General features: G+C 49.0%; 1 protein-coding gene across 1 annotated transcript in view; it reads left to right on the forward strand.

Moving 5' to 3' along the window:
- The window catches only part of ABCC1 (ATP-binding cassette, sub-family C (CFTR/MRP), member 1), a 135,022-nt gene that overhangs the window by 104,800 nt on the left and 12,150 nt on the right, over positions 1–18,072 (forward strand). The window contains exons 20-26 of the mRNA XM_006871999.1: positions 3,420–3,510; positions 6,821–6,956; positions 7,339–7,546; positions 9,363–9,673; positions 14,106–14,305; positions 15,415–15,541; positions 16,061–16,162. Coding sequence (XP_006872061.1) covers positions 3,420–3,510; positions 6,821–6,956; positions 7,339–7,546; positions 9,363–9,673; positions 14,106–14,305; positions 15,415–15,541; positions 16,061–16,162 — 1,175 coding nt within the window. The remainder of the gene's footprint in view (positions 1–3,419; positions 3,511–6,820; positions 6,957–7,338; positions 7,547–9,362; positions 9,674–14,105; positions 14,306–15,414; positions 15,542–16,060; positions 16,163–18,072) is intronic.

Genomic DNA, 18,072 nt, shown 5'->3' on the forward strand with positions numbered 1-18,072 from the left:
GGAAACCCTGTACAGGGTCGCTATGGGTCGGAACCGACTTGACGGCACTTAACAACAACAACAACATATACTCATATATCATCCACTCACAGTGTCCCCATGTGACAGAAGAGAACTGCCCCACAGGGTTTCCTAGGCTGTCCATTGTGTCACTTTGTACTCGTATATACTCTTATAGATCATCCACTCATAGCGCCCCCTGGTGTAACAGAGGAGAACTGCCCATGGGGTTTCTTAGGCTGTCGTCTTTATAGCTGCAGATCACCAGGTCTTTCTCCCACGGAGCTGGGGTGAGGGTAGGTTTGAACGTTTTAGTCAGCATGCAGGCACTTAAATATTGCCCACTAGAACTCCTGCATGTTCAGAAAGCGTGTTGAATGAGTGAGGGGTGTGAATGCCTCCTACAGTCTTTCAGGTGTGACCTGCCTGTCGCTCACAGGCTTTGAACATGAGGAAGAAAGAAACCAGTGCTGCTTCTCTCCAGAGCTCTCAGTCCCAGCTGTGTGGGCATGGGCTGTGAGATGGCACTTCTATGATGAATGGGGCCTCCCTCCGGTATTAGGAAAACCAGTTCTGCTTCTTCACTTGTGTGTCCTATCAGAGATGGACAGAGCGCCTGCTGTGTGCCTCATGACCGCCTGGTACATGTATCACCATCTGGGATGATGCCCCTAGACTTGCACAGTGCACATCCTGTACAACTGTCCATGCAACCTGAGGCAGTAGTGTTGGGAATAGAGTGGTAGATAAGACCTGGCCCAGACCCTCAAGACACGCCACTAAGCAATCAAGGATATCATGATGGGAAATGCAGTGATGGAAGGGTCCCAGCTTGGGGCAGGGTCCCAGATGACAGCAGAGCAGAGTCCCTGTTGTCTTCCCCTTTCTTGGGCCCCTCGCCCCTCTCGGGAGCTGTGCCTGCCCTTAAAGACAGAAGGCTGAGGTGTGGCAAGCAGGAGCCTGCGTGGCCTCCAGCTACCTTGTGCACCAACCCCACTGTAACACTTAATTTCTGTTTTCTGCTGCCGCCTTGCAAACAGACATGAAGTCAGAAGGTTAGTGTGCGTTTTCCTAGCTCTTTTGATGGTTAAAGAATTGCAGGGGTGACTTTGGGAGCAAGGGACTCCTGCTTGTAGAGATTCCCCAGCATGTGTGGGATGGGGATACTGAGGCCCTGGGTGAACTCTGCTTTCCACCCCATTCATTCCCTCTGGAAAATTAAATGGGGACTTGGGGAGGATGTTTCGACTGCGCTTTAACACTTTTCTTGGATCTTGTGAATTTCCAGGCGGCACAGTGATGAATGTGGAGGAGGAAGGTCAGTGGCACCGGGTTGGAAGTAGCTGTGTTTGTAGAATGAGGCCGAGGTGGACTTGAGCAGTTGCTGCATGCTTGGGAAGGGGCCTTTCTCACTGTTCATTCATTCATCCCCTCAGCACACACTGGACACCTCCCATGTGGGTGGTACTTGGGAAACAGTTCAAGGTCACCTGGATGGATGACCTCAGCTCATCATTGCTGTCTCTCCTGTCAGATGCAGGCCTGGAAAGGTGGGGGGGTTGCAGCTGGGCCATGCCTGGCACACAGCAGATGGGTGATACATGGTAACATTTTAACTACTCAGATTTCCCTTCTGCCTTGGGAGTCCCATTGCTCCTGAGGCAGGTCAAGAGTGTGAGAGTGAGGGAGGGGTAGGATGGAGTTCCCTGCAGGTGGCTGCCAGACCCTGGGGGAAGGATGGCGTCTTGCAGGATTCCAGCAGGAAAGGCTGCCCTTTCTCTGTGGTGACAGGCAGCTGGCAAACCCATCCCACCTACAGTCAGCTACCAGCAGCACATTTGGCCACCTTAACCCGGAAGGGCATTATCGGAGCTCGTGATGAGCAAAGACTAAACTGAACAAGCAGGACTCAGGAAATGGGAGTTCCAGGGATCCAGACAGACTCCTTTAAGACATCAAGTCCAACTATCATTGATCCTTATTGGCCCGCTGACCATCCAAAGTCCTGAGCCAGGGGCAGAGCTCCCTGGCTTTGGGGATAGCTCTGCCGAGACAGCTGGACAAGAAGAGGGTGAATCCCTTCAAGATCAGGCAGATGGGTGAGGACCAGTGAAAGCAGCGGGTGTTCTCCTGACCCTGCTTGGACTCTGAGTCCTGTCCCTGTCACAGTAGACTTTCCAGCGGCCCAGTTACTATGTCAACTTGTTGGCTAGTTGGTGGGACCACAGGGAGTCACCAAGGAAGCACTAGTTCCTGCCCTGAGTGATGAGCAGGACAGGAGAGGGACGCTCACAGGGGAAGACGAGGGGAACTCTGAAGCACCCTGGCCACAGCGCAGGCATCTTTGGGAGTGTCGCTCTGCCTCAGAGAAACACAGTCAAGGCCATCTCAGGCAGCATCGTGCATCTGCTGGGCCCTGGCTGCATGTGATTGCATGAAAGTCCTGCTTGTTATCAGCCCTCCTTCCTGCATGATGCGGCTCTTTTCTTTGAGCTTTGTTATTAATTGGGGGTAAGGGGTGAATAAGATGCTGACTTGCAGGAACTGTTTAAAGCAGTGTTTCTCAATCATAGCTGTGGCACAGATATCTGTTGTTATGTGCCGTGGAGTCGGTTCCGACTCGTAGCTACCCTGTACAGGGTTTCTGAGGCTATAAATCTTTACAGGAGCAGAAAGCATCATCTTTCTCCCGTGGGACAGCTTGTAGTTTCGAACTGCACACCGTAAGATTAGCAACCTGATTTGTAACCACGCCACCAGAGCTCCTTACAGTTATCTGTAGAACATGTTTCAAAATCCAAGGAAGCACCTGAGTCCTAGCGGATGTTTTAGTGGCTAGTGTGGATGCTGATGGGGGCCTCATGTACCAGAATATAGTCAGAATATTGAAATAGTTCCTCATTCTTCAAGAAGTGCTTACCCCAGACATGTCTAGACTTACCTGTGGCCTGGCAACAGAAGGGTTAACTCCTGGCCTGGTGGGCCTGTGGAACACTCCACCTGTTGGTGTGGGTCCTCGTGAAACTAGGTGCTGTTTCTGTTTCGTATCACCCCCTCCTTGGGATGCTTGGGGCCCTTTCCTGCTCGTGGGTCTTTGTTCCCTGGTGTCCCAAGTGTACATCTTAAGGCAATGGGGATACTGATGCTGAGCTGTGTCCTTCCCATTGCGCTGATGGATGCTTGATGCCTGGCTAGCGTGGCACCCTCAGCTGATGGGATCCTCAAAGAGCTTCATCTGCACTGTCTCCACCCAAATGGTCCCAGCTCCAGGCACAGCCTGTGGCTCCCGGGGAGCCTGGGAATGATCTCAGCAAAGCAGGGCTTGCTTTCTGAGCTTCCAGGTGTCCAGGCCATCTCCTTTCTCCAAAGGGATGCCTTGTCACGAAGTTCCAGTCCCCCTTCTCTATCTTTCCTGTCAGGGTTAACAGGGAGCAGCGGTCCAGCGAAGGAGATGAAGCTGATGGAGAATGGAATGCTGGTGACAGACTCCTCGGGGAAACAGCTGCAGAGGTGAGGGCGGCGGGAGTCCCCTGCCTGGAGGGGAAGGTTGGCAAGAGGGACGAGGAGCCAGCATGACCTCCCAAAAGACCTCGGGCTCCCTAGGGCCCTGCTGTGCTGTGCTACCCCTCAACCCCAGATCTCCCAGGAGCCCACTTTCTGGAGTGCAGATGTCAGAAGGGTGAGCCTAACACAGTTCCTGCAGTGCACGGTTCATGTGGGCCTTGTGATGTAGTCATCTGTCAGTGCTTGCTTCAGACGTCTGCGTTCCTACATGGTGTGCATGTTTGGTGGGGTCACTCTGAGGGGCCTGGGACTTGCAGACACTAAGAGCAGTATGTGATAGTAACAGTGAACGCTCAGCGCACAAGAAGTCGGGATCCGGGCCCAGCTCTGCAGCCTCTAGAATCCTGGAGATGGGGACTGACTGGGGAAAACAGAGCATTCCACAAACCATGAAGCTTCCAGAGAGGCTGAGCTTGGATTTGAACCCAATCCAATGTCTGGCCAGCACTCCTAAGTTCCCTGCTGGTCTGCTCCTTTGGCACTTGGGGCTTCACATCCTGTAGGCTTCTGTTGCTTACCCTCTCTCTGCCTCCGTTTTCTCATCTTCCATGTAGGGTTTATAGCAGGACCGTCCACAGTGTGCACAATTTACTGTGGGTAAAGCCCCTGCCCTGAGTTGGTACTCAACAAACACCAATACCAACACCAGTGCCAGTTGCCATGAAGTTGACCCTCTTCAAGGTGACCCCATGTGTGTCACAGTAGAACTGTGCTCCAGAGGGCTTTCAGTGATTTTTTTTTTTTTTTTAGTTGATCACCAGGTCTTTCTTCTGAGGCAGTTCTGGGTAGACTTGAACATCTAGCCTTCCATTGTGCAGCTGAGTGCATTAACATTTTTGTATCACCCAGGGACCCCTCAGGAAATCTCAAACCAATGAGTTACTTCTGGCTCACAGTGACCCGAGAGGACAGATGAGGACCACTCCTTAGGGTTTCAGAGACTAAATCTTTATGGGAGCAGAGAGCCTCATCTTTCTCATGTTGAGCATCTAGTGAGTTTGAACCACCAACCTTGTGGTTAACAGCCCAGTGCTTATCTCACAGCTCCACCGTGGCTCCGTTCCTTAATAAGTAGCTTCCGGAGGTTATTCTAGGTGAGCTGGGCTGCCTGTAGTTGCTCCTAGTTGGGGCCAGGCAGCAGGGTCACATACACAGATTGGAAGGAAGTTGGCATGAATCGCTCTGCCCACTTGCACACAGGTTGCTCGCCTGCCGCTGTGTTGCCCATACAATGTGTGCTCCATACTTAGAGCTGTGCCTCACCTGGGGTGTTGCCACCAGCATCCTCACAAACAGTCTTGGTTGCTGCCATCCAAGTCACAGTGAGGTAGCCTAGACCATCAGTACCTGGGTGTGGGCCGAGGCCAAGGGGTAGGAGACAGTGTGAGCTTGTTGGAGGTACCACGCGGACAAGCAGGAAAGTAAACAGGGCCAGGTAACAAATCGCCCCCAGAGTGGCAGGGCAGGGTCCTCTGGCTTGGAGTCTCTGTTGGCCAGGACAGGGGTCTCATCTCCCCTGAGGAAGGCTCTACATCCAAGCTCTGGAGCTGTGAGGACCGAATGAATAGTAGTCTGAGTTCTGCCTGCCGGCTACAGGCAGTCTTCAGGGTCTAAGCCCTGTGCCCCTCTGACGTGGAAACCCGTTTCACAGGAGCGTGCTTGCTGAGAGCGGAGTCTGGTTGACCACTAAGGCAGCAGTCACATGTCTGGCCTGTAGTTGGGGAGGGGCTTACACCAGGAGGCGGTGGGGTCATGGGGCAAGAATCTAGAAGCTGGTACTACCGTCTGTAGAGTGCCTGGTGTCTGGAGATGTCGTTTCAGGCATTCTGCGTGCATTCATTCAAGAAAGCGCCACCAGCCCCACTCAGGACTGTCTCAGCTGTGGGTATCATCCCCTGAGTCAGGCAAGCAGGCACTTGTCCCACGCTCCCCGGAAGACAGCATATGATGATGGATCCGGATCCCAACCCTAATCCTTCTTAGCTCTGGGTTGTTGGACAGGTTTCCTCTCGTACAGATGAGCTCAGAACTAGGACCCTGTATCTACAACACTAGACCCAAAGAAAAGTCCTGAGCCCTGAAGTCTTCAGTAGATTCTCTTGATGGAAAACTGACTATGTACATTTTACCCAAGTGTACGACCAGCTTCTTGAGTGGAAACATGGAAGCTGACCTGAAGCCAGATATGTTGTGGTTGTTGTTGTTAGTTGCTGATTTCAACTCAGGAGGAACCCCACGTGTGCTGAGCAGAATGACTCCTGTTGTGTTCAAGGCAGATTGCGAGGTCTGTCGTCCCAGGTTCTTCTGGAATGGGTTTACCACCAACCTTTGGGCTAGTCGTTGAAAACGTAATGTGCCATTTGTGCATTTCACTGTGGGGATACTAGGGTGCTTGAGTCTGGAGGCCTTTGTTCATTCCCAGGGAGTTAACTAATATCCAGCATGGTAACCATATTACTGTCTGAAATCAACAAGAGTCCCAGCCCCAAAACTTCAGCTGATAAAGGACTGTGAGCGAGGTTTGGGTCTTTCAGAAGTGCTCTGAGAATTGGTGGAAATCAAAACCATTAATGTTTGATAACGTTCCTTGGGTTTTGGGGGTGCGCTGGTGTAGAGAAAAGCTGTCATGCACGTTCATCCATTGAATCGATCATAACTCAGCATTAGGGCCCAAGTCCAGCTTATTCACTGAGGTTCCATGACTAGAGGGCCTGGAATCTTGGAGTTGCTTTCTGGGGGGCTTCCAGGGTGGGTGAGAATGTCCATGCACCGGAGAGGATGGGGCACATCGCAGGGACAATGGAGGACCATGCTGGGAACTCCCCCAGACCTGTGGCTCTTTGCTTGTCTTCTGGTTTTTAGCAGTAACTAAACTGCTAAGTATAGCAGACCTATATTTACAGTTACTGGTTTTAGCAGTAACTGTAAGTATAGGTCACAATCTCCATGATTTCTGAGTCTGCCCAGTTCTCCAACCTACCAGGGGCCATGAGAACTGGCAGGGACTGGAAGGACAGAGTCCTACCTGGTGGAGACCCGACTCCTGGTGGTCCAGGTCTGAGGGAGGAGAGAGTGAGTCATATGGGTGGCTGATGAAGTGGAAAAGTTGGGCACACGAACGGCCTTTACGTTTTGGAAATAAGCCTTCTGTCAGCTCTGCATATGCCTCAGAACGTGCCCCACTCAGACCACCTGAGCAGCAATACCTGTAACTTAAGGTGGTTTGATTGACACCCCTGTACCTTGCTTTCCCCAGACAGCTCAGTAGCTCCTCCACCTACAGTGGGGACACGCGCAGACACCATGGCAGCTCCGCGGAGCTGCAGAAAGCTGAGACCCAGAAGGAGGCCACCTGGAAACTGATGGAGGCAGACAAGGCTCAGACGGGGAAGGTAAAGACATTGACGGTTCTCCTGAGCACTCGCTCTGTGCTGAGTGCTCTGCGTGTACTTGTTCACTCACGAATTCCTCACAGCACTGCCGACACGTGTGGAAACTGCTTTACCCCATGGCAGAGCTGGGTTTAGAACCCAGGTAGTCAGGCTGCAGCCTTGGCACTTGGGGACTCTGGTTGGCCCTAGATGACCCGACTGCCTTAAATCAGGGCTCCTGACAGCCTGGGGTGATTTGAGAAATGTTCAGTTTTAGATTGCTTTAGGTTGCACCTGGATGCAGCGTGACAGAACGTTAAGTTGTATAGAAAGGACTGAGTTGCTGACGTGTGGGCATGGCTGGTGTGTTGGGTACAATGGCTTCTCTCCCCAACATTGCCAGGTCAAGCTGTCCGTGTACTGGGACTATATGAAGGCCATCGGACTCTTCATCTCCTTTCTGAGCATCTTCCTCTTCTTGTGTAACCATGTGGCTGCCTTGGCTTCTAACTACTGGCTCAGTCTCTGGACGGATGACCCCATCGTCAACGGGACCCAGAAGTACACCAAAGTCCGTCTGAGCGTCTACGGAGCCCTGGGCATTTCCCAAGGTGGGCCTCCCCCCTCCCCTGCTGATTCTGGTACCTGTAAACGCTCTGCATCTGAAAGGCTGTCAATTATATAACGGGTCCCCCAAATCTCAGGGCTTGGTGGATTCCAAACCCTGCCAAACACACAGTAGACACTCAGGTTAGTTGTAGAATGAATGTTTGTTTCATAGCATCCTAGCAGGTACAGGAGAAGGGAGCCTCAAAGTACCTGTTTTAAGGTGAAGGAAAGTTGATGGTGAACGCTACCTGGGACGTTGGCAAGATGGGAGGATCTCTCACCCCATGTAGCTCTGTCAAGGTGAAGGGACTTCTGAAAAGTCTCATGTGTAAACTCAGACCCACTGACTGTGGGTGGGAATTGGTTTATACCCATGATTCTCTGCCCAGGGTGATGCCCACCAGTGTACATTTGGCATTATGTGGAGGCATTTGTACATGGGGGTGCTCCTGACATCTGGAAACCAGGATCCCCTGAACACTTTGCAATGAGCAGAGAGACACGTCCCACAAAGAGAATCTCCCTAACCCGAGTACCACCAGTGACAGGGTTAAAATGCCCTGGTTCATGTCCTCCTTCGTGCCCCACAGAGACCCCCAAACCTAGCAGCATCGACAGTAATAACTAACATGTACTGAGCACTTATGGGTACTTGGCTCAGTTCCAGCCACTTTTTGGAGGCTTCACTCACTGTATCTTTGTTAGAATGCCACGAGGTCGGCATTTGTGTTTTCCCATTTTAGAGATGCAGAAACTGAGAGCCAGCACTGTTAAGTGAGCTGCCCAAACATGCCGGCGCTCCCACTGCTGTCTGGTCTGGCTTGGGCAGCCATGCTTGTAACTGCCTGTCGTCTGTGTGGTGATGGCTCGCTCGTACTATTGTGTGCTCGGTGTCTCTGATAACATGGCGTGTGCACACTGATAAATACTTGTTGTTGAGTGTTTCTTCTACTCCATGCACTTTACAATCCACACGTTAAATGTCACTGTCCCTATTTTACAGATGAGGGGACTGTGGCTCAGAGAGGGCTAGTGGACCTCAGTGGAAGGCCCCGCATGCAGGATGTGGCAGTGTGGCTCCAGAGCCTGTCATTTTGGCCTGTGTCACTTGGGTTTCTTGCTTGATGAGAAAAGGCTACGTACAGCTTCTCCATCCCCGTGAACTCTCTCCTCTGGGAAGAATGCCTGCTGGTGGTTGCAGCTCTGGGTGTTTGGGAGAGTCACAATTGTGTGATGGTGTCCAGGAGAAGGCTTTGAAGACAACAGAAGAGCAGACATGAATTTTCTTGCGGTTCTCTAGTCCTCCTATAGGGCTAGAGGCTGAGACGTCCACATTATCATTGAGGGACAGTGGAGACCAGAGAGAGTGTGATAAGTACCTAGGTTCACACAGGGTTCCTTCTGGAATTGCACTATCCAGTTAGACAGCTCTAGCCACATGGAACAATTTGGGTTTTAATGATATATGGAATCGTCACATTTCAAGGACTCTGTTTGGAGAGCAGAGCTCTGAAGCATTTCCTCACTTCACTGTAGAAAGTTCCATTGAATAACTTTGATCCTTAGGCATATACCGCCTGGATTAAAAGAATGACCCTAAAGCTCAGCCTGTGTTGGTGGGGCAAAGAATTCACCCAGCTGAGCTACATTCTCCTTATCTGTAAAGGGGGGTCATACAATCCTTGGCAAATCCTTATGGTTCCCATCAGTAGTCGTCGGCATTGTTATTACCACCACCATTGGTACTGTTATTAGAAGCAGGGAGCCTGCTCTCCCTGCATTGTGTTGTCCCCACCTGAGTGCTTGGCGTGTTTGTAGGTATCGCAGTGTTTGGCTACTCCATGGCGGTGTCCATTGGGGGTATCTTGGCCTCCCGCCGCCTGCACCTGGACCTGCTACAAAACGTCCTCCGGTCGCCCATGAGCTTCTTTGAGCGGACACCCAGCGGGAACCTGGTGAACCGCTTCTCCAAGGAGATGGACACGGTAGATTCGATGATCCCGCAGGTCATCAAAATGTTCATGGGCTCCCTGTTCAACGTCATCGCAGCCTGCATCATCATCCTGCTGGCCACGCCCATCGCCGCGGTCATCATCCCGCCCCTGGGCCTCATCTACTTTTTCGTTCAGGTGAGAGGCAGGGCCTACTGCTGAATGCTCCCCTGGTCTCCCAATGTCCCCAGCATGGAACTGTCTGATGGTTTGAATTTGTTTCTGTCCGTTTTTGATACCTAAGTTGGTTATTTTCAGTTTATGATGACCATACCTACTTTATTCTTAAGGATGCTTTATTTTTCTGTCAGTAAGTTAGAAAAGGGAGCACGGTGGCTCCATAGGATAAGCACTGGATTATGAACCAGAAGGTCAACAGTTCGAGTCCACCAGTCACTCCCTGAGAGACAGATGAGGCTTTTGCTCCCAGAAAAGACTTTACAGCCTCGAAAACCCTATACAGGGTCTCTATAAGTCAAATGTGAATACAGCACTTAGCAACAAGAAGTTAGAAAAGGAATAAAACACACTAATTTGTTAAAAAAAAAAAAAAAAAGACATCTTTATTATTGAAGTGTCTATATATGTGACATTCTTTAATTTGTAAGCCCCCTTACAGATTCTCTTTTTACAGAAATCTAGATTTAGGCAGCTCAGGTCTGATACGGCAGCTCTGTGAGTTTGTTAATATTCCAAACTGCTTCATTCTTTTTCGTTCAACCATCCTTCCATTACTAAGTTGCTTTCATGGTCCTGTATGGCTGCTAGAGCGCCAGCCATCGTCTCAGATAACAAGACTGAGGGAAGGGAACACGGCTTTGAATATATCTCATTGTCCAGACCTTAATTGTGTGATCACTTCTTCCACGAGGAGCCTTGGTGGTGCTTAAGATCGGCACTTGACTGTTAACTGCAGGATTGGCAATTCAAACCTACTCGCCTACCAGCTGCTCCTTGGGAGAAGGATAAGGCTTTCTGCTCCTGTGAAGATTTACAGTCTCTGAAACCCTTTACAGGGTCACCACTATGAGTTGACATCAACTCAGTGGCCACAGTGGGTTGCTTCTCTAAGATTGTGTGACTTCTTTAGCGTAGGGCACATTGCCATTCCAAACAAATCAAGTTTCTGTTTAAAAAGACGGAAGAGATTTTGGTCTGGAAAATAAGATATTTTTAAATGCTGTCAAGTCTGTTTGGACGCATAACGACTGATGAGTTTGAACACTGATCTTTGACTTGGCGGCACAGTCCTTAGCCTACAGCGCCACACCAAGACTCCACTTGGTCTTGTCTCTTGTATAGAAACTGTTTTCACAACATACTCTTTGTAAACCTGTGGAGTCTTAGGTTATTGTGTCTCCATTTGATAGATGAGCACGTGGAGGGCTCAGAGAAGCGAAATATTTACCCAAGTGGCAGGACTGGGGGGATGGCCTCATGTCTCTCGGAGTCTAAAGTCTGTGCCGGTGATGGGCTGCCCTGCCTTGTGCCGCCCCCATGTGCAGCAACATGGCAGTGGGCCAGGCCATGGTGCTTTTGACGGGGGTGTTCGACTACGACACAAGCTAAGAGTAAGCAGCCACACAGAGAGAGTCCTGTACCTCAGATTGCACCACAGACCTGTCCAGGTGGGGTGTAGGAGAGCAGGGCCAGACCCCACCACACTGCAGCCCCGAGGTTGATGAATGTGAACAAAGATGATGAAATACTGGGGAGCAGGCTTAGTTCACTGTGTTTTCTTTGAACTGGTGCCCCCACCCCACCCCCCACCCCGGCTTTTGGAAAATCATCCAGTTCCCGAAAATGGTGCCACCTTCATGCCCTGCATGGAAGGTTTCCTGAAAGACCTAGATCAAAAGAAACAGCCCAACAACGACCTTAGAGCACTCTGAGCAGCTGGGAGCTTGCTCTGTGGTGCACTGTGTGGCTTGGCCTCGTGGGTCATTCGGAAGATGCTGTTGCAACCCTGACCGTTTTATTTTTAAACTATGAAGAGAGTGGATTTAGCAGAAGACCAAGCACACTGTCATCATAACTAAGACAAAACATGTCTTGTGTGTGGGCAGGGCTGGAAAGGGAGGCCGAGAAATGAAAACATTGCCTTTTTAAGGGTTAGGATTGTGGGGGACTTGTCTTCCCTTTTTTTTTTTTTTTTTAAAATATCATTTTGAGCTAAATATATACCTACCCTATAACCAACCATCTCCCAGGTGTATATAAACAGAAGGAAAGCATATATTTCGCAAAAAGAAAAAGAATACGTAGTGCTAGCTTGTGCTCGTGGCCCGGCGTCCTGGTGTGGCTTTGGTGGATGAGCACTGGACTGGTAACTGCAAGGTTAGTGGTTCAAACCCACCAGCTGCTCTCAGAAACACAATACAGGGTCACTATGAGTCAGAAGCGACTCGACAGCACATAGCCACAACAGAATGGGCTTATTAGCAGCTTGATGGCTGATAGCCTCAAATGAGACATCAGTAAAGACACTGGATAAGTTGTAGTGTGTTCATGTGATGGAAACAGCCCCGTAATAAAGAGGAACAAACTGCTGATTCACACAGCACTGTGGACGAATCTCGAAGGTCTCATATTGATCTACGGAAGCCAGGCACTAAAGAATGCGCATTGTGTGGTCCCATTTATATGACTTTCCAGAGCAAACAGCAGTAATTCATGTGATAGAAGTCAGGATAGTGTTGGTTCCTTGTGGGTGGGTGGCAGGAGGTAGGTCTTAACTGTTAGAAATAAAGAAGTTCCTGGGATACTATAAATGTTCCCTGTGCTGAGCAGACCTGGTCTGATAAGCTCTCCTTCCGAGTATCGGCCGGGGAAGAACCTGTGGAGAACAATGCTCTAATCCCTAACCAATCCTGAGGAGGCTACGAGACTAGACACTGTTAGGGTTCGTTGTACGTGGGATGCCGTGAGTCAGGGACCAACTTGATGACAGCTAACAACAGCTGCTGTTACTTCACATGAAATAGTTGATGTTCATCTCTTTTCATCTACAAAAACAGCAGTTTCTTATTGCGCAACCTCATAGTATTAGACATTATGCTTAGTGATATATATATATAGTTGTTGTTGTTAGGTGCCATCGAGTTGGTACCAACTCATAGCAACCCTATGCACAATGGACCGAAACACTGCCCAGTCCTAGGCCAACTTCACAATTGTTACCACGCTTGAGCCCATTGATGCTGCCGCTTTGCCAATCCATCTCTCTGGGGGTCTTCCTCTTTTTCTCTGACCTCCACCTTACCAAACCTGATGTCCATCTCCAGCGACTGGTCCCTCCTGACAATATGTCTGAAGTATGAGAGACAAAGTTTGGCCATCCTGGCCTCCAAGGAGCACTCTGGCTGCACTTTTTCCAACACAGATTTAATATATTGTTAAGTGCCATCAAACCCAACCCATGGAAACCCTGTACAAGGTTTCCAAGGAGCAGCTGGTAGGTTTGAACTGCCAACCTGGTGGTTCACAGTCATACATATATATGTATACTGTATTATCATACTATATAGTACATGTGAGAGTATATGATTCTAAATATCATCCTCAAAAAACGCTGTGAAGTAGGCCATATTATACCCATATGACATCCGAGAGAACCAAGATGCGGCTGCGTTGTTAATCAGCAGAGTTAGGTTTTGAACTGAAGCCTGATGTCATCAGAATGTATGCACACTTCAGGGTCCCTAAAGCCTTAGACATTAACGGCCTCAGAGAGCCAGTGCGATGGAAAGATTGACAGTTTGTGGCCAGATAGCCAGGGTTCAAATCCCTGCTCTGCCGTTTCCTAGTGTGTGACCACTGAGTGTCATCGAGTTGGTTCCGACTCATAGCAGCCCTCTATAGGGTTTCCAGGGAGTGACTGGTGGATTTGAACTGCCAACCTTATGGTTCGCAGTCCAGTGTTGATCCTACAGCCGCCGCACCAGAACTTCATCTGTAAATTGTTTTTAAGTAACTGTCAAGTGGATTCTGACTCATAGCGTCCCTGTGTAGGATTTCTGAGAAGCAGCTGGTGGATTTGAACTTTGAACCTTGCGGATCAAAGCAACCTTGGCGGTTGAGTGCTTATCCTCCAGTGCCAACCCAGGATTCCTTAGTTTATGCATTGTAAGATAGTCGTCAGACCCTCGGAGGATTGGGGGGAAGATTAAAAGAGCTGATATATGTAAATGCATTTGGAACCATGCCCAGGACAGTGACACTTGTCATTGTCACTATTATTGCCACCTCTGTGCCTGCAGCTCAAGGAGCGGCCACCAGGTGGGCAGGGCAGAGTAGCCAGACTCCAACATTTTACCTCCTGGAGATAGAGATTGTTGTTGTTGTTGTTGTGTGCTGTTGAATCAATTCTACCTCACAGTGACCCTATAGGACAGAATAGAATTACCCTATAGGAGTTCTGATACTGTGATCTTTATGGTAGCAGATTGCTGCATTTTTCTCCTATGAAACGGCTGGTGGGTTCAAACTTCTGACCTTTGGGTCCCTGTTGGCATAACAGGAGTGCGGGCTGGGGGACTTGTGCTGACTCCCCTGTCTGTCTGTTCCCCAGAGGTTCTACGTGGCCTCTTCCAGGCAGCTGAAGCGCCTTGAGTCAGTCAGCCGCTCTCCAGTGTACTCCCACTTCAACGAGACCCTGCTTGGGGTCAGCGTTATCCGCGCCTTCGAGGAACAGGAGCGCTTCATCCGCCAGAGTGACCTGAAGGTGGATGAGAATCAGAAAGCCTACTACCCCAGCATCGTGGCCAACAGGTGGGTGCACCGGGCCCACCTGAGTGCCTTGCTGGGGGCAGGTGTGGAACAGATGTGGCCCTAACAAGAAGTTCGTACCCAATCTGAAAGTGTTGTCAGCACCAGCCATCAACTGTCATATTCGTGGTGAGGTGAGAGGTCAACAGTTTGAACCACCCACAGTACCACGAAAGAAAGGCCTGGTGATCAGCTTCCAAAAGGTTGTGATAGTCATGAAAACACTATGGAGTAGTTCAACTCTGCACACACCATGAGTCACAGTCACCTTGATGGCAACAACAACAACGCGCGTGTGTGTATATACACATACATACATAAGGAGCTCTGGTAGCGTAGTGGGTACGAATTGGGCTGCTAATTTCACAGTCAGCAGTTTGAAACTACCAGCTGCTCCACAGGAGAAAGATGAGGCTTTCTGCTCCTGTAAAGATTTACAGCCTCGGAAACCCTGTACAGGGTCACTGTGAGTCGGAACCGACTGCACGGCACATAACAACAACAACATATACGTATATGTGTGTATATTTATGTATACACATAAAAGAGGCTTCAAAAGTTCATGGAAAAATGGAATCTACAGTAGAATTTTTCCATGAACCTTTTGAAGCCTCCTTGTACTCTTCCCTGACCATACACACTTTAACATATGTGGAATTAGGATGGTTCTGGATAGTGGTTTATTTCTCACTCTACTCATAACCAAGACAAGGTTCTTTTAAATTCCTGGTGCCTCTTATAGTCAAAGATTCTTAGTACTTAGGAATTTGCAGCACAACTTCCAGAGATGTGTGTGTGTATATACATATAAATGTTTTGCAGGCTAAAATAAGAAAAAGGTTTCCACAAGGCAGGCTTCTGTTCCTCAGGAACGTTGCTGCTAGAGAAGTCTCTTTATCCCTGACGTTGTCAGATGAGTGAGGAACGGCTGCCATTGTGGCCCCTCAGCCCTCCTTACCCCCTGCTCCATACTGTGGGGTTTGTCTCTGCGGGTCTGAGAAGGCTTGTGTCAGAAACTCGTGGGGAGCTATTTCAGTCAGCAAGGACCCCAGAGGTGAAGGCACAGCGGACTCAGTACATGTGTTTGTCCTCTCCCCGTGTGTCTTGCTCAGATGGCTGGCCGTGCGGCTGGAGTGTGTCGGCAACTGCATTGTACTCTTTGCGGCCCTGTTCGCAGTGATCTCCCGGCACAACCTCAGCCCTGGCTTGGTGGGACTCTCCGTGTCTTACTCGTTGCAGGTAAGCAAAACGTCAGCTGCATTTCTTCCTCTTTAATGGAGCCGCCAGATTGCCTGTTCCCAGGCCTTGGTTTTGAGGTTCTGTGGGAGGGGGTGTAGAGGGCAGGGTCTGAGTGGAGTTTTGAGGAACAAGGAGAAAGGAAAATAGAAGTTGATGTGCGGCTGGAGTCGTCCTTCAGTCAAGGAAACTCCCCAGTGCCCTGTGAGGATGGTGCCAGCTGCAAGAGAAGTGCTTTTAAGACTATATGCATTTTCCTCTAAGCCCAGCTTTAGCTGCACCTTACTGACGTTAATATATTGTGTTTTTATATTATTGTCAAGTTGAAGATATTCCCTAGATTCCTTTGGGATTACCTGAGTGACCGTGGATTATTTAGAAATGCAATGTGGCAAATCTGGGTTTTATTTACATGGGGTGCTATTTTAATACTGGTTAGACCTGAAATAGGCCATCATTTGTAATTATTTAATAAAGGTAACTCATACTCCTAGAAACTGCCCTTGGTCCCTCCTCTGACAGGTGACCACGTACTTGAACTGGTTGGTACGGATGTCGTCTGAGATGGAGACCAACATAGTGGCTGTGGAGCGACTCAAGGAGTATTCCGAGACTGAGAAGGAGGTAATGTAGGGGCCCCCGCCTGGCATTGGTTTTCTTTGCTCTAAAGAAGCCTCCAGCCCTACCTTTTGTATCTCCTGCCTGCCACCAGGTAGAACTTTCTCTCTCACTTGTCCAGTCACCTCAGTAAAACCGCCTGACATTTGGACAAAGAAAGACTGAACAGTTGCCCACCTTTCCCCAGGCATTGGGGCACCCATTTAAGGGTGAGTGTGCACTGTCAGGGCATTCAGACAGTGTTCATAATTCTACTTAGGATTTAAGGAACAAAGATACTGATTCTGCAAAAATCACAATGTGGTAAAGAATTGACCAAACTCTCTGCAACCCTGCCATTAGTTATGATTTAGCGGAAGTCCTCATTTTATAGATGGAGAAAAGGGGGAGCCCAGGGAAGGGTGGAGGGAGGAGGGCCTTGTGGGTTAATAGAAGAGCTGGGACTAGAACCTAGTTCTCTTAAGTTTCCTGTCATGCTGCCCCTAATAGCTACTATGTTACCCGTAAAAACTCTTATCCTGCTTTTCCACCACTACCAGTAGAACCAGTATTTATAACAATGGTACCAATAATAATTCTCAGAGTTGTCAACACAACCAGTAATAGTAATAAAGACACACACTGCCCTGTAGTGTGTCAAGCACTTTTCTAAACATTTTCCATTGCCTTAGTTGCTACAACTATGTCCATTTGACAGGTCAGGAAACTGAGGCACAGAGAAGTTAGTTACCTACCCAGGACTGGACCCTGAGGCCCTCTGCCATCAGACAATACTGCCTCCTGAGAAAATAAATGTCCATTGAGAGTGGGATCGAGACCCCAGTCACGCCTGCCCTGAGGGATTCACAAAGGTGGCCCCTGTAGTCTTAAAGCTCTGAAATAGTGAGCCCGGTCCTGTCACTAGCGAGCATTATTCAGAATGGCGTGACTGCCCCCCTGTGGAAATAAAGGTGCATTACACCGTGAGTTTTCCACCCCATTGGGTGCTGCTGAGTTAGTTTCTTCTCTTAGTGACAAGGCATAGGGTTTCCAAAGAACAGCTGGTAGGTTTGAACTGCTAACCTTGCAGTCCAGTGCTTATCCTACAGTGTCCCTTCCACTCTGGTCGTATTTTCTGTAATAGCTGTATTGAGATATGATTCACATGCCATGTGATTCATCCATTTAAAGTGTGAACAATTGATTTCTTTGAAAATATTTTGTGTTTGCTTTTTTAAATTGTTTTTATTTTTTAGAATAAAAATGTACTTGAAAAGTAGAAAAGAGAAAGTAAAGATTGTCCATAACCACAGATATATACACACACATATATATGAGGATAAGCCAAAAGGTGTTGCTACTGACTCATAGACACCTTTATTAAATAAAAATTTCAAAATGTGAAGCTGTTGTTTCTCCACATCCCCTCCCTCTAGGTCCATACATGTCTGATGGTGGTGTTTCCATCTCTCCAGCCCTTCCCCAAAGAATTCTGTGCTCTTCCATTTACACCAGGTCAAAATTACAGTTTGGGCAACCTTGAGGGACTCAAATCTACATGTAGCTTCTAAAAGTTCTTTGAATTTGGGAACCAAAAGGAGTCTGAAGGGGCGAGATCAGGGCTTATAGGGTGGATGGGGTAAGGTTTCCTAATGAAATTCTCAGAGACAGTCCTTGCTACCCCTGAAGAATGAGCAGGTGCATTGTTGTGATGGAGAAAAGTTAAACCTGCCTGGCCTGTTTCTCACCAAGGCAACTTTCTGTTTTCTCAAAACTTCATTATAATAAGCCCCCATGATTGCCTTTTATCCTTCAAGATCAAAGTTACCCCTTTGGAATCCATGAAATCATTACCATGACCTTCTGAGCTGACCTCTGCCTTGAATTGAACCTCTGCTTCGAATTGGGCCTTTTCTTCGAAGGCCAAGGAAGCCACA

Source organism: Chrysochloris asiatica, unplaced genomic scaffold, assembly GCF_000296735.1.
Source record: "Chrysochloris asiatica unplaced genomic scaffold, ChrAsi1.0 scaffold00178, whole genome shotgun sequence".
NCBI classification, from domain to species: Eukaryota; Metazoa; Chordata; class Mammalia; order Afrosoricida; family Chrysochloridae; genus Chrysochloris; species Chrysochloris asiatica.